General features: G+C 45.4%; 1 protein-coding gene across 5 annotated transcripts in view; it reads right to left on the bottom strand.

Annotated features, from left to right (window-relative positions):
* Positions 1–12,396, bottom strand: part of LOC128136279 (5'-AMP-activated protein kinase catalytic subunit alpha-1-like) — a 63,145-nt gene extending 50,749 nt beyond the window's left edge. For all 5 annotated transcript variants that reach the window (XR_008233314.1, XR_008233315.1, XM_052775542.1 and 2 more), the window contains exon 1: positions 12,182–12,396. Coding sequence is in view for 3 of the 5 variants with exons in the window: in XM_052775542.1 (XP_052631502.1) it covers positions 12,182–12,311 (130 nt within the window). In the remaining 2 variants the exon portion in view is untranslated. The remainder of the gene's footprint in view (positions 1–12,181) is intronic.
* Between the last annotated feature and the right edge of the window lie 2,707 nt (positions 12,397–15,103).

Below are 15,103 nucleotides of genomic sequence, written 5' to 3'. Positions count from 1 at the left end.
TGGTAGCTAGAAAGGTGTTGATAACACACCAGTGTTTTGGCTACTGCTGAGCAGTGCTGGCACAGCATCAAGGCTGTCTCTCCAACATTTTTACCCCCCTCAACGGCAGGCTGGGGCAGGGCAAGATCTTGGGAGGTGTCCTGGTTTCAGCTGGGATAGAGTTAACTGTCTTCCTAGTAGCTGGTACAGTGCTATGTTTTGAGTTCAGTATGCTAAGAATGTTGATAACACTGATGTTTTCAGTTGTTGCTAAGTAGTGTTTAGACTAATGTCAAGGATTTTTCAGCTTCTCATGCCCAGCCAGCGAGAAAGCTGGAGGGGCACAAGAAGTTGGCACAGGACACAGCCAGGGCACCTGACCCAAACTGGCCAACGGTGTATTCCATACCATGTGACGTCCCATCCAGTATAGGAACTGGGGGCGCGGAATCGCGGCTCGGGGACTGGCTGGGTGTCGGTCGGCGGGTGGTGAGCAATTGCACTGCGCATCATTTGTACATTCCAATCCTTTCATTATTACTGTTGTCATTTTATTAGTGTTATCATTATCATTATTAGTTTCTTCTTTTCTGTTCTATTAAACCGTTCTTATCTCAACCCACGGGTTTTGCTTCTTTTCCTGATTTTCTCCCCCATCCCACTGGGTGGGGGGGGGGAGTGAGTGAGCGGCTGCGTGGTGTTTAGTTGCTGGCTGGGGTTAAACCACGACAGGAGGGGACATAACCAGGACAGCTGACCTAAACTAACCAAACAGATATTCCATACCATATGACATCAGCTCAGATATAAAAGCTAAGAAAAGGGAGACGGAAGGGGGGCATTTTTGTCTTCCAGAGCAACCACTACGCGTACTGAAGCCCTGCTTCCCAGGAAGTGGCCAGACATCACCTGCTGATGGGAAGTAGAGAATAACATTTGTTTTCCTTTGCTTTCGCACGCGACCTTTGCTTTCACTTTATTAAACTGTCCTTATCTTGACCCACGAGCCTTTTGTTATATTTTCTCCCCCCTGTCCAGCTGAGAAGGGGGAGTGATAGAGCGGCTTTGGTGGGCACCTGGCACCCATTCTTATGAAATACAGGTACCAGTCATGAAGGCTGTAGAAAAAAAGCAGAACAAGCATATGCTGTGTTTAATGAAGCATTTCTGTCATATGCCAAAAAGCCAACCCGAGGCTCAGAGGAAGGTAGTCATTAAAAATATGAACTAAACAAATGTTTTCACTAACATAAAAAAAAGTTAATGCTGTGCAAAGGCATATTGCTGCATAACAACATTAGATAGCAAACTGATCTTCACTGTCCATTCCCAGGTCTCTTATCACTGCCTTAATCAAGAAGGCCCATTTACATCAGTTTTGTAGGCTATACAGACCAGGGTTTTTAACCTAGTTCTACAGACTAGAACAAATATCATATATTTACAGTCTTAATTAGTACCCTCATTTTCTCAGTACAAATCACTGGAAGCCTGACTACTCTTGCCTTTATGAAGGCTAATTTTATTTAAAAAAAAAATCTGGAAATAAAGTCTGCATTTGGTTTCAGCAGAAAACATCAGCACTTTTTTTTTTTTTTAAACACATAACTGATTTAGGTTCAGTACTCTCTTTTACCCCACAGCTTTTTACTTCTGCAGTATTTTAGCTTTGCCTGGATATTGGCTAGAAACAGCCATCTTCTCCATGACTGCCCATCTGAGGCACGATCAAATGAATTAAGTCAGTCAATAGTTAATTCGGGCTAGTACAGTCAGATGAACAGTTAAAATGGAAAAACATCACATCAGTAACAGTTATCTGGGAGGGTAAACGGGTAAGTAGCAGTGTAAAGTCATCTGACAGCTACCTTGACAGCAGGAGACCTTTAAGAATTAAAGTAAAGCACTGGTTTTCCAACTCATCTTTTGGGGCTGCCACCACTGTTAAAAATTAAAGACCCACTTTCAAAAAGCCATATGCCTGACCCCCTACATCACGTGAGCTCTCAAGGAAAACCCTAACTGAATAAAAAAATTTTTTTAAAAATTGTTACAGTTTTCCTTTTATTGTCAATTGATGAAACCATAACAGTCACCAGAAAAGGAAAATGCTGAGGATTACAGGAAAACAATCACAGATCTGGTATTAAATGAATAAAATGTGCTCAGGAAGAAAACTAGTGCATCACAGATAAAATATGCCCTTTATGAAGTACAGCTAGAGCAAGATGAAACCAACATAGTATATCATCTAGGGACAAGATAAAACTTAAACAATTTGTTTATGGAAACAGAGCATTAGTCCATGAACACTAACACTTGCTTACAGTTCCTAAACAAATCCCCAGACCACTTAAGGCAATTCAGTATGCAGAATGATGCTGCATTTTACCACAAGGTGATTTCTCCCACCGCTCTTAAAAAAAATTATGTTCATACATGCATGTGTGTACTCTTCACATGATCAATAGCTAGAAAGCAGCCTAAAAGAACACCCAACTTCAACCAAATAAGGTAGACAGAGTAGCATTATGGAAACAGAGCAATAATAAAACTGACAACTGTTTTTTTCAATTAAGTATTTCAATAAAGCAGATTAGCCCTTCAAGCTAATTTTATTTGATGAAATATTAATAGGAGTGACATTCAATAACATGTTAAAATTATAACAGTAGCTCCACCAATTGACTATCTTTCAAGGTTTCAACTTCAGACACGTTTTTGCCAATACAGATAAGAACAGGAGCAGTAATGCAAACAGCACCCTCTGAAATGTAAGAGGAAACATATTAGAACATTTATGGGTATGCCAACCTTAGTTTTGTGCAGTGCACTGGAGAAAAAAAAAAAAAAAATCTTTTGACTCCTCCCCTCAACCATGTAGTCCCTCCCTGAGGAAAGAGAATCTGATGCCCATCTTCTCCCTTATCTCATTTCCTCTCTATTTAAGGAGGCACCAAGTTATCAAGGAAAGGAATGGTACTTCAGCTGCCAGTTAGGGGTCACTGCTTATGGGAAAATAAGGGAAGACTGGCAAGGAGGATTATAAACATGCTCAAGTGACCTGCAGCTGGGGTGTAGAAAAAAACACATATCATACTAACTGTTGTTTAGTCTTGTGTGCTTGACAAGTAGAACATCTGTGTTTAGATAACATAGGCCTATGATAGATTTAGAGGCACCCTATCCAACATGCTTGAAATTCCTGCCCTGCTGTGGGAAAGATCAAAGCCCAGTGGCAAACTACACCTGCGCAAATCCCTGAAATACAGGTGAAAACAGCAGGTTTGGTGATCCTCCAGCATGGACCGAGCTCAGCAGCGCCTGCGTCCCCACTTGTGTGCCTCTGCCTGGGTGCTGCTTCGGGGATCCCCAGTTGGCAAGGTAACAAAAATAAATTTACTCTTTGCATTTCATCCATGGTTTTGTGGTTGTTCCTGTGTCCTGCCTGTGCCAGCTTATATAATGCTCCCCAATGGCTGGGGGATGGTGTCACTTTATAAGCCAGCCTTGAAAAAAAAGGAGACTCAATGGGCTTTACTCTCAAAATATTCTTCCACCGCTTTCCTAGATATTCTTAGAGTCAAATATATACCTATTTTCTATAGCATGCCAGAAGTTCCTTATTAACAAGCAACTTCCAGGTATGATTTGGTTCTACTATTACGCAGAGCACCATCCATGACATCACTTTCAATTTCTAGAGAGGGAAATCTATGCTCTTCACCCACTTTCTTCAATCATACAAAGAGATGCCTATGATCTGATGCTACTTCTGGGAAGAAGAATTTAAAGTAAAGTGTCGGGGAATGCAGCAAATCTGCTGAATGCCTGATGGTGCATGAGCAGCGTGACCTTGAGCAGCTCGTAGTGTATCCTTGAGAGTCTGGAAAGTCCCGAACAAGAAAGTGATAAGAAGAACCGTCTTGGCGAATCCGCAGAAAAACCGTTACCCAATCATGAATTGTTAGTTACTAACTAAACCAATCATATATGAACACATACCCTGAAGAAGGTTATAAAAAAGGCTTGTTAGAACAATAAAGCAGCCATTTTTGGCACAATCTGATGTTTGTCGTGTCCGTCTCTACTGCGACAAATGGTGACCCCGACGTGATCGGGTGAAGTGATCATTTAAAGAACGTATTTCGGTACTAGACAGAAATATAGCGGCGGCGGGGAGAGCTGCGGAGAAGTATTGTGGCGGCGGGGAGAGCTGCAGAGACGGAGCCTGGTGAAGCTGAGAGCAGAGGGAGTCTGCTTGGTCCGGACCTGAACTTTGACACCTAAAAAGGTGAGCCACCGGGGACTAAACTGTTAGAATGGGGCAGCAATTAACAAAAGAAGAGGAGACAATTTTGTCTACCTGGAAAGCCCTATTAAAAAGAAAAGGGGTTAAAACCACCGAACAAAACCTGAAAAAGATTTTGATATGGAGTAAGATGCAAGGCTTTGAAGCCACAACAGTTACTGCATTCAGTGTGAGTGCATGGCAAGCAGTAGGACGGAAAATATTTGATGAGGTCTGTAAAGGACAGAAAGAGGCATATGAGTTGGCGATTATATGGCATCTATTAAGCGAGACTCTGAAGGAATGGAAAGCAGAATGTGAGGCGAATGATGAGCAAAAGAAAGATGAAAAACCAGAAAGTGTTAGGAAGGGGAAAGATTGTAGCCAAGGAACAAATGAAGCCAATGCCGCAGCATCAGTGGTAGCAGGCAGGAAACCCCTCACGGGCAAAAGCAGATCATGCCCTTATTCTCATCCTCCACCTCCTCCACCACCCCGTCCTCCGCCATTAAATACTTTACAGGGCGATGAGGGGCCCTCCCCACCCAGTGCTGCAGCAGCGGCACCCAGTGCTGCGGCAGCAGAAGAGGTGACCCCATCGGCCCCCCCCCGAGGAGGAACATACAGCGAATCCGGCAAATAACACAGAGCCGGAAAGTGAGAACAAGAATGAAAGTGAGGGAGAAGACACTTTAACTGCCGCTATGCAAGCTCTACATCTTACAGATAAAACCATAGTGGAAAAAGCCCACCCATGGACTCTCCCTCCCTCCACAGTAACTGTAGTCCCAAGATCCCCTGATCAATTTTGGGAGGCAGTTAGGCAATATGCTGCCGAAGTTGGCAACTGGGATCTAGTTGAATGCCTCAGCCCGTGCTCTCTGATACCAGCATGTCCGAAGCCTGTAAACATAGCAGCAGAGGCTCCTGTTACATTTCCTGTTTTCAAAGCTGCTGCAGGCACAAACCAACACGATGAGCACAATCCAATTGCCTGGAAAGTGGTGCAGGATTTGCAGAATAAAGCACAAGAATTTGGAATCAATTCTCCTGAGGTGATGCAACTTATTCGCATAATTGCCACGGATCTGCTGTGTCCATATGACATTACACATCTCGCACAGGTGCTGTTTCAGCCCGTGCAGTTTCAAGTGTTTCAATCTACTTGGAGGCAGATAGCACGCGCAGCAGCGCAGCATAATTTGCGACTGCCACAGGGTAACCCGAGGCTTGGCCTTGGAGAGGATGCTTTGCTTGGTGAAGGGCAGTTTAGTAACCCTCAACTGCAGGCTACATGGCCTCCGATTGTTCTCGAACAGGCACAGCAAGTAGGAATTATGGCATTAAAGCAAACCATGGAACTAGCAGCTCCGAAGCAAAAATACACTGCTATCCACCAAGGCCCTAGAGAACCCTTTTTACAGTTTGTAGAAAAAATATCTGCCGCACTGGAAAAACAGGTAGAAGATGAGGGGTTAAGACAGATGCTGTGCAAACAGCTAGTGAAAGATAATGCTAATGAGGACTGTCAAAAGATAATACAGGCTTTACCTGGAGATCCTTCTATTCCCGACATGGTGGCCGCATGTTCTAAAGTTGGGACAGTGGAACATAAGGTGGCTGCCCAGGCGGCAGCGCAAATGGCCACCCTAGCTACTGTCATGAATATGAGACATTCAGGGAAATGCTTTGGGTGTGGCAGAGAAGGGCACATAAAGGCAGCTTGTCTGAACAGAACATCACCAGGTAAACAACTGGTGAACATCCCACCGGGGACTAATTGCAACAAATGCGGAAAACCAGGACATTTTGCAAAACAATGTCGTTCCAAATTTCATATTAATGGGCAGCCACTACAGGGAAACCACAAGAAGAGAGCGAGAGGGCGCACGAAGACACCAAGTCCCCTCCCAGCAGCCGGCCACCTCCCCTCTGCGAACAATTATCAGCTGCAACAGCTGGCTCAACAGGGTTGGATGTATCCACCACCGACACAATAACTATAGTCACAAAGGACATCATTAAGGTCCCTCTTGATGCAAAGGGTCCTATAGGACAAGGACCGAGTGCATTGCTACTGGGAAGATCAAGTAGCACGTTAAATGGGCTAATTGTGCATGTAGGAGTTATTGATGCTGATTTTACGGGTCAAGTTTGCGCGCTGGTTTCAACCCCCTACCCACCACTAACAATCCCAAAATGTACTCGCATTGCTCAACTTATTCCTTTTTCGAGTTGTGTTTCAAAAGCAGAACAGCGCCTGCAATGCAATGGAGGCTTCAGCTCTACAGGACCCCCTCAAGTCTGCTGGTCTCAGACTGTTTCATCATCCCGACCACATATGACGTGCACGCTTTCAAATCACGGATGATCGCTGACCACAGTAAGGCTTGCGGGGCTCCTGGACACCGGAGCCAATGTGACTCTTATTGCTGATTATCTGTGGCCATCCACCTGGCCAACAGAGCATGCGGGTATAGGGGTAGTGGGGCTGGGAGGATCCACACGAGCAAGGACAGCAGCCACAGCAGTTCTGATTACCAATCCTGAGGGCCAACAAGCAGTCGTTAAACCATATGTGACGGCGGCTCCCCTCAATTTATGGGGGAGGGATTGCTTGTCGCAATGGGGGGTGAGAATTACCACGGATTTTTAACGGGGGCCACTGTGCTGCAGGGTGTTAGACAACCCACGCTTGTTTTAACTTGGTTAACAAATAACCCTGTGTGGGTGGATCAGTGGCCCCTACCAATTGAAAAGTTAAAGGCCCTGCAAGAATTGGTGGCAGAACAACTAGCTGCTGGACACATTGAACCCTCTCAGAGCCCATGGAATACTCCAGTGTTTGTAATAAAAAAGAAATCAGGAAAATGGCGATTTTTGCATGACCTGCGGCAAGTCAATGCTGTCATGGCCACGATGGGGGCTCTGCAACCAGGCATGCCTTCACCTGCCATGATCCCTCAAGATTGGGAAATCATTGTCATGGACCTTAAGGACTGTTTTTTTACGACACCATTAGCTTCCCAAGACAAAGAAAAATTTGCATTTTCTGTGCCTTCTATCAATCATGCAGAACCGGCGAAAAGATATCAATGGAGAGTTCTGCCGCAGGGCATGAAAAATTCGCCAACAATTTGTCAATGGTTTGTAGCACAAGCTTTGTCACCTTTAAGGGAAAAATTCCCTACTAGTTATTGTTATCATTACATGGATGACATTCTGTTAGCATCAGACAACAAGGAGCAGTTGAATGACATGGAGAATTTGGCCAGGAATTCGTTACAACAATATGGATTAGTAATTGCCCCGAAAAGGTACAAAAAATAGCACCCTGGAAATATTTGGGAATGACAGTTACAAGCAAGCAGGTTGTGCCCCAACCTGTGAAACTCAACCTTGAGGTTAAGACACTCAATGATGTACAGAAACTGATGGGATCCTTGAACTGGATCAGGCCCTATCTTGGACTGACCAATTCGCAGTTGCAACCTTTATTAGAATTATTAAAAAATTCCACTGATCCAACAGAACCCAGAATATTAAATAAGGAAGCGTTAAATGTAATTCATATGGTGGAACAATGCATATACAAGAAATTTGTTTCTCGAATAGATCTGTCTCAATTGGTACAATTCTTTGTACTAATTGACAAAACTGTGCCGTTTGGTGCTTTGGTGCAGTGGAATTCTGAGTGGGATGACCCATTACATATTTTAGAATGGATGTTTTTATCATTCCGGCCACGAAAAACTGCTCCTGGATTGTTTGAACTTATTGCTGATGTAATCATAAAAGCCAGAAAACGATGTTTAGAACTAACAGGACGTGATCCAGCTACGATTGTTTTACCTGTTCAAAATTGGTATTTTGAATGGTGTCTGGTGAACAATTACGAGCTGCAAGCGGCCATGGCAGGTTTTCAAGGACAGATATCGTATCATCTACCGTCACACCCACTACTGAAATTTGCTCGAGAAATACCATTTGGTCAGAAAAATCTAAACCAGCCAGAACCTGTGAAAGGCCCCACTGTCTTTACAGATGGCTCGGGAAAAACAGGTAAAGCAGCAGTAGTATGGTATGAAAACAACAACTGGAACAACAAAGTAGTATATCAAAATGGTTCCCCACAAGTAGTAGAGCTGCGTGCAATGGCTGTTGCTTTTTCTATTTTTTCTACTCCTGTAAATATTGTAACTGACTCAGCTTATGTAGCTAACTTAGTTTCTCGCCTAGACAAAGTGGTTTTGACCATGTCAGACAATCAATTATTATTTGATGTGCTTTTAGAACTCTGGAAAAGTATTCAACTACGGACAGAACCTTATTTTATCATGCACATCCGGAGTCATACCACTTTACCAGGATTTTATACGGAAGGTAATGCCAGAGCGGATGCTCTTGTTTCTGCTATGGCTCTGAGCACTGTTCCTAACCTGAAGCAACAAGCTGTATTATCACATCAATTTTTTCATCAAGGTTTTCGAGCTTTACGACAGCAGTTTGGTTTGTCCCATACTGAAGCTCGCTCCATTATAGCTGCCTGCCCTGATTGTCAAGGAACTCACACTCCAGTGTATTTTGGTACTAATCCCAGAGGTATGCAGGCTTTACAGATTTGGCAAACCGATGTTACTCATGTAAATGAATTTGGCCAACAGAAATATGTTCATGTTTCTATTGATACTTATTCTCATGCTTTGGTAGCAACAGCACATAACGCAGAAACAGGAAAAGATGTGATTCGACATTTGCAAAAGGCTGTCTCTATGCTTGGGGTGCCACGCCAAATTAAAACAGACAATGGCCCAGCATATGTTTCACGGAAAGTTCAAACATTTTTTAATTTGTGGGGTGTTACTCATGTTACAGGAATTCCCCACTCCCCAACAGGACAAGCAATTGTTGAGCATGCACATGGCACGTTGAAGCGGCAGCTTCAAAAACAAAAAGGGGGAATGATTGGGGAACCACCACAGGCATGTTTAGATAAAGCAGTTTATGTTCTTAACTTTCTCCATTATGGGGATAATTCTTCTCTACCTCCTCTTTTTCAACATTTCTCTTCTCTTTTTTCAACACAGAATTTACAAAAAGGCATCAAAGTACATGTTAAAGATTTAATTACTGGTCAGTGGAGTGGACCATGTGAGCTATTAACCTGGGGAAGGGGTTATGCTTGTGTTTCCACAGATGCCGGTCCTCGCTGGGTTCCTGCTCAGTGTGTTCGGCCTGTATTGGAACCTGCCTCAGGGTGAAGGATGGGTGGTCTCACAACCTAAACAAAATGTTTGGGTCACTTTAGCAGACATGCTATGCTACAAAATAGAGCTGCAATTGATTTTTTGCTTTTAGCACAAGGGCATGGTTGTGATGAGTTTGAAGGGATGTGTTGTATGAATCTATCCGATCAGTCAAAATCCATTTACAGTAATATTCAACAATTAAAGAAGTGAGGAAGTTGACAAAAAGCGATGAGTCAGATTGGCTAACAAAGATGTTCGAGGGTTGGAGATTGTCTGGATGGTTGATATCTCTGCTCAAAACTGTGGGGGTAGTGATCTTGATGGTGATAACTGTGCTCCTAACGTTGCCCTGTCTTTTCAGCCTTCTGCAAAGGGCCCTGCAGAGAGCTGCTGGAGCAATATTTTTAGCACAAATACAAAAAGGGGGAATTGTCGGGGAATGCAGCAAATCTGCTGAATGCCTGATGGTGCATGAGCAGCGTGACCTTGAGCAGCTCGTAGTGTATCCTTGAGAGTCTGGAAAGTCCCGAACAAGAAAGTGATAAGAAGAACCGTCTTGGCGAATCCGCAGAAAAACCGTTACCCAATCATGAATTGTTTGTTACTAACTAAACCAATCATATATGAACACATACCCTGAAGAAGGTTATAAAAAAGGCTTGTTGGAACAATAAAGCGGCCATTTTTGGCACAATCTGATGTTTTGTCGTGTCCGTCTCTACTGCGACACTAAAGGAAGGTAAATTTGAAATGAAACATGGTAACAGACTGCTGAAACATCAGTAATTTCTTCAGAACATGCCAATAGTTGAAAGAGCTTGTGCAGAAAACATACAATAGGAACATCTACACTGAAAAAAGATATGTTAAAAGCCAGCTAGCACATTAGATACAACAGGATAAGCTGGGATTTTTTACTGGTTATACTGGTACATGAGCAATCCATTAGGTTAATCATAAAAAAAACAAACTTATTTTAAGAATACAACCTGAGTCTAGTCTAACTCATTTGTGAAACAGTGTTTTCAATTTTCATACCCCAATATTTCAACAGTTCTCACAAACACCACAGCAGGAACAGTTTAAGATAATGCAGGTTTTTTTCCACCTGTGGTGAATGGCATCAAGGGAGAGTTTAATTTCTATTTTATTTCTAATAGGCTTCAAATTTACCACATGGCATCTGCACCCCTACTGGGAAAAGTTGTTTAAGTCTGAGCTGAAAAAACTTTGATAACCACTGGTCAACTGTTTTTAGCACAAAGTCTTTCCATGTCTGTGTGTCAGCTGTGCTGCCAGTTAATCTCAGGCCCATCTTTTTATGTTTATTTCTCCCCTTGTAGAGAGAGAAAGCTTGCCTTCCTTGTAAGGGCATCAAGTATTAGTATTTGTGCAGCAAAACAGACAGCTCAAGAATTAAGACTGCCTACTTTCATTATATATCCGGTGATGTTTTAAATAAATGCAGCATAATTAGCTTCCAGGAATTATTTCCTTAAATACAGAAGAGAAAGCTTTTGCTCCTCCAGCAATTACTTCCTGCTGCAGAACTGCGGGTCCTACCCCCCAAGAAGTCAGCTAATGCAACTCTTCTTTCCTGAAAAACGTTCACAGCATACCAGGTGCTATTTCCACACCACCACACTCAGTCGATGGCATTCAGACCATAGCCCCCAGGCCCCCACCCTGCAGCCACCGCGGCTGGGGCCGAGGCTCCAGCTAACAGCCCGTGAAATGCCTTCTCGCAGCTGCCACGACAACACTGTCAGCCCTACAGTCGCTCTCCCCGGCCCCTCTCCCACCACCCCCATGATGCCTTGAACAAAGGCAGGAGAAGGAAAATTTTACTGTATCACTGTACTAACAAACTTTTGCTTGCTTGAAAACTTCAAGATTTCGGTATGTACTAATTAGATAAGAAAAACCTTGATCTTTGTCAATGGTATGCGCTGGAGGCACCAACAGACAGGAGGCCTCGGGCCTGATGTGCCTTGGGCCCTGATGATAAGCTTTGAGTTCTGCTGAGTTTTTGTAATTAAAACTTGCCAAGGCCAGTTAGCTAGGAGAAAGAGATGACCCACACTGCGAGTGACCAAAGGGTGGACACTATGTAAATGATAATATGAATGACTGGAATAATATAAGTTTTGCTTGCTGTAGGTAACGGTGTGCACGATAGGTGGAGCGATCCCCCGTGCACCCAGCGCTGCAACAAAGAATGCCTGCTTTCTAAAACTCCAAAATCGAGTCTTGGAGAGTTTCTTTGACCGACTGTTTCGGTAACACCCGTCGGCCCGCGGTGCTAGCGCCGCCACAGCCCGGTGACTCAGCCGGTCCGGCGAGTACGGCCGGGCACCACCCCCAATGAAGCTCAGACCCCCCCAACACTCTGAGCGGGAGACGGAGCGGAGTCAAGCCCAGGCTAGGACGGCGGCCCGGCCCCCACACGCCCCCCCAGCCCCGGTCAGGCCTCGACGGCCACCTGGCCCCAGCCCCAGGAGACCGGCCGCCGCGAGGCGAGCACAGGCAGCCACGTCCCTCAGCTGGCAACGGAGACCCCACTGCTCAGCCCGACACATCCGCCCGGCGCGCTACCTCCTGCGGCCCGACTGGGCCATGCTGCTGGGAGAGGCAGGCAGCAGCCCCACTCCCCGCCACTCACCCTTGACTTTGCCGAAGGTACCGACACCGAGCGTATCGCCCAAGATATAGTGCCCGATCTTCACCCGCCCGTGCTCGTACTTCTGTTTATCCGCCGCCGCCATATTGAGCCAAGAACCGAGTCTGCGCATAGCGCGCGTCCGCACTGCAACGCTAGCGGGAGAAGAGAAACCACGCAGTACCCGCCCATACCGAAACCCGGCAGTGAACCCCGCACTTATCTCCTTCCCTCCTTCCCCGGGGACAAACCATTGCTGTTCGGGGGGGGGGAAGGGCTGGGTCGGCTCAGCGGCGCCCCAAGGGGTGCGGCTCCTGCCGGCGGGCCCTGCCGGCAGTGCGAGGCGGCGGAATGGGAGAAACAGCCCCCGAAAGCTACGGGACGGAGTGAGGGGGCCGGGGCGTTTTTACACCACCACCTCCCCCGAGGAGCACTGGGGATTCACCCGGATTTCGGGACCGGAGGGGAAGGCGGGCGCAGGGCGCTTCTCAGCGGCGGTGACGGTTCCCCTCAGCGCCGGCGCGGTGTGAGGGGCCTGGCCTGGGCCCACCGGTGTCGGAAGCGGCACTGCCTCGAAGCTGAAGCTCCCCCGCGTTGCCGGCTGGCACCGCCATCGCCCGCGGGGCCTGTGTCCGCAGATAGCGGGAAGCTAGGGCTAAGCGCTCCCCACAGCACGGGTTGTCCCTCCTGATGCCAAAGCGAGGAGATGTGTCGAACATACGCGTACTTTTGTGATAAAAGACAAATGTTTGTTAATCAAATCTTGCTTACACTAGTAGAAAAACCAGATGTCGGCCTTAAAACAGGAAGGAGGGGGTCTTGCATTAACTACAGATAACTGGTAATGTAAACAATGTTTGTGCAAGCCTTGTGTTTATACAAAAGGTAATAAAATATGTATGTGTCAAGTGAGGGGCACAGGGCAGTCGCAGGAGGAAGACTTGGGGGCCTTCATCCCAGCAACCACCAGGAGGCAGAAAAAGACCCCCCTAGCAACAGATCGGCGCAGACACAGAGTACACTAAGGACAAAGGTCCAGGAGCCGACTGTGGTGAATAATTAGAAGTAATTTATTAAGCAAGCGGTAAATAGGCAAAACAGCGCTGGGCGGCCGGGGAGCCACTGCTCTACCAACGGCTCGCAACCCCCCTTCCCGTAGCCACAGTTCTTATAGTCCTCTATTTCCGGTATCTGTGTCATTTTCGGTATACATATCTTCCTTAGTGTACTCCGCGTCTGCGCCGATCTGTTGCTAGGGGGGTCTTTTTCTGCCTCCTGGTGATTGCTGGGATGAAGGCCCCCAAGTCTTCCTCCTGCGACTGCCCTGTGCCCCTCACTTGACACATACATATTTTATTACCTTTTGTATAAACACAAGGCTTGCACAAACATTGTTTACATTACCAGTTATCTGTAGTTAATGCAAGACCCCCTCCTTCCTGTTTTAAGGCCGACATCTGGTTGTTTTTTTTTTACTAACATGAGCAAGATTTGATTAACAAACGCTTATCTATTATCACAATCCCCCCTCTTTCTTTTTCCCATTTTGTTCATCAAATCGTCTCACTGCTTCTTTTGCTCTTTCTAAGATAGGGGCTTCTTCGATTTGCAATTCGCCCTCTCTAAGTTGTTCATATTGACTTCTAATTAGCATCAACTGTGCTGCTTCCAACCTCCCCTTAACTATGGTGATTAATCTATTAAAAATGCATGGTCCAAAAGTAAGTCCTAAAACTAACAAAATGAGTGGCCCGGCTATCGTTGATAATAAGGTGGTGAGCCAAGGGGAGTGATTAAACCACAATTCATACCAACTTTGCTGCATTTCTCTTTCTTTTTTCCTTTTTTCTAATCCCTCCCAGAGTTTAGTCATGGTGTCGCGAACCACCCCTGTGTGATCTGCATACACACAACATTCTTCTCGAAGAGCAGCACACAACCCCCCTTGTTGTAAAAACATTAGGTCTAGTCCTCGTCTATTTTGTAGGACCACTTCAGATAATGACCTTAATGAGGACTCTAGAGCACTAATAGATTTTTCAATCTTTACTAAGTCTTCGTCTACAGCTACCCTCAAGGCTCGGAATTTCTGATCTTGTTGGATCAGTGAGGCAATACCAGTTCCTGTTCCAGCTGCCCCTGCAGCCATTAACAGGCCTATAGTTAACGCCGTAAAAGGCTCTCTTTTTTGTAAGTGATGTTCCCGTACAGTGTGGTAATCGTATACAAAGCTCTCTGGATGGTAAATTATCTTGGGGACGATTATCACTTGTATGCAGTACTCATCTCTTTCATTAAACACCTTTAGAGATAAACAAGGGGTAATTCCAGTTTTAGAACAAATCCATTTAGTATTTCTTGCGGGTATCGGCCAGTCTGCTGGAGGTTTCCCTTTTAGTGAGGTTTTGACTCCACATAAGTGATCTTTTTCTAATGGGATTTTTCCCAGGCATCTACCCTTTCCGGAGACTTGGGATAAAGTTATTCCCTGCTTTTGTCCCATTTCTTTTCCCCATAGGCATTGGGCAGGGTTTGAACCATTGATTCTTTTAAATTTAAAGGTCACTCCCATGGCTTCATAAAACGGGGGTTTGATGCCATAGCAGAGCCAGCAATGTTCAGTTAGGTTTGGACTAGTGGCATTGAGCACTTGGTAGCTTGCTTGAACAAGCTTCCACAGTGAATTATCTTCAATTTTCTCTTGCGGCTCAGTCTCCGGAATAGAGGCGACATTAATTACCCCTGTGGCAGCATTATCCTTTAATTCCTTTAATTCTTTTGTCTCCTTTTCTCCTGCAAGTACTGAGTTGGGGCCGACTCCTATGGGATCATTTGGTAAAACTTCTTTCCTGATCAAGATCAGACCCCCTTTATCAGTTCCTGTTTCCCAATATCGCATTCCCCAGGTTCTACCTACTATCCACC

Source organism: Harpia harpyja, chromosome W (genome assembly GCF_026419915.1).
Source record: "Harpia harpyja isolate bHarHar1 chromosome W, bHarHar1 primary haplotype, whole genome shotgun sequence".
Classification (NCBI taxonomy): Eukaryota; Metazoa; Chordata; class Aves; order Accipitriformes; family Accipitridae; genus Harpia; species Harpia harpyja.
Note: the sequence above shows the minus strand (reverse complement) of the source record. Positions and strands in the feature narration are given on the sequence as shown.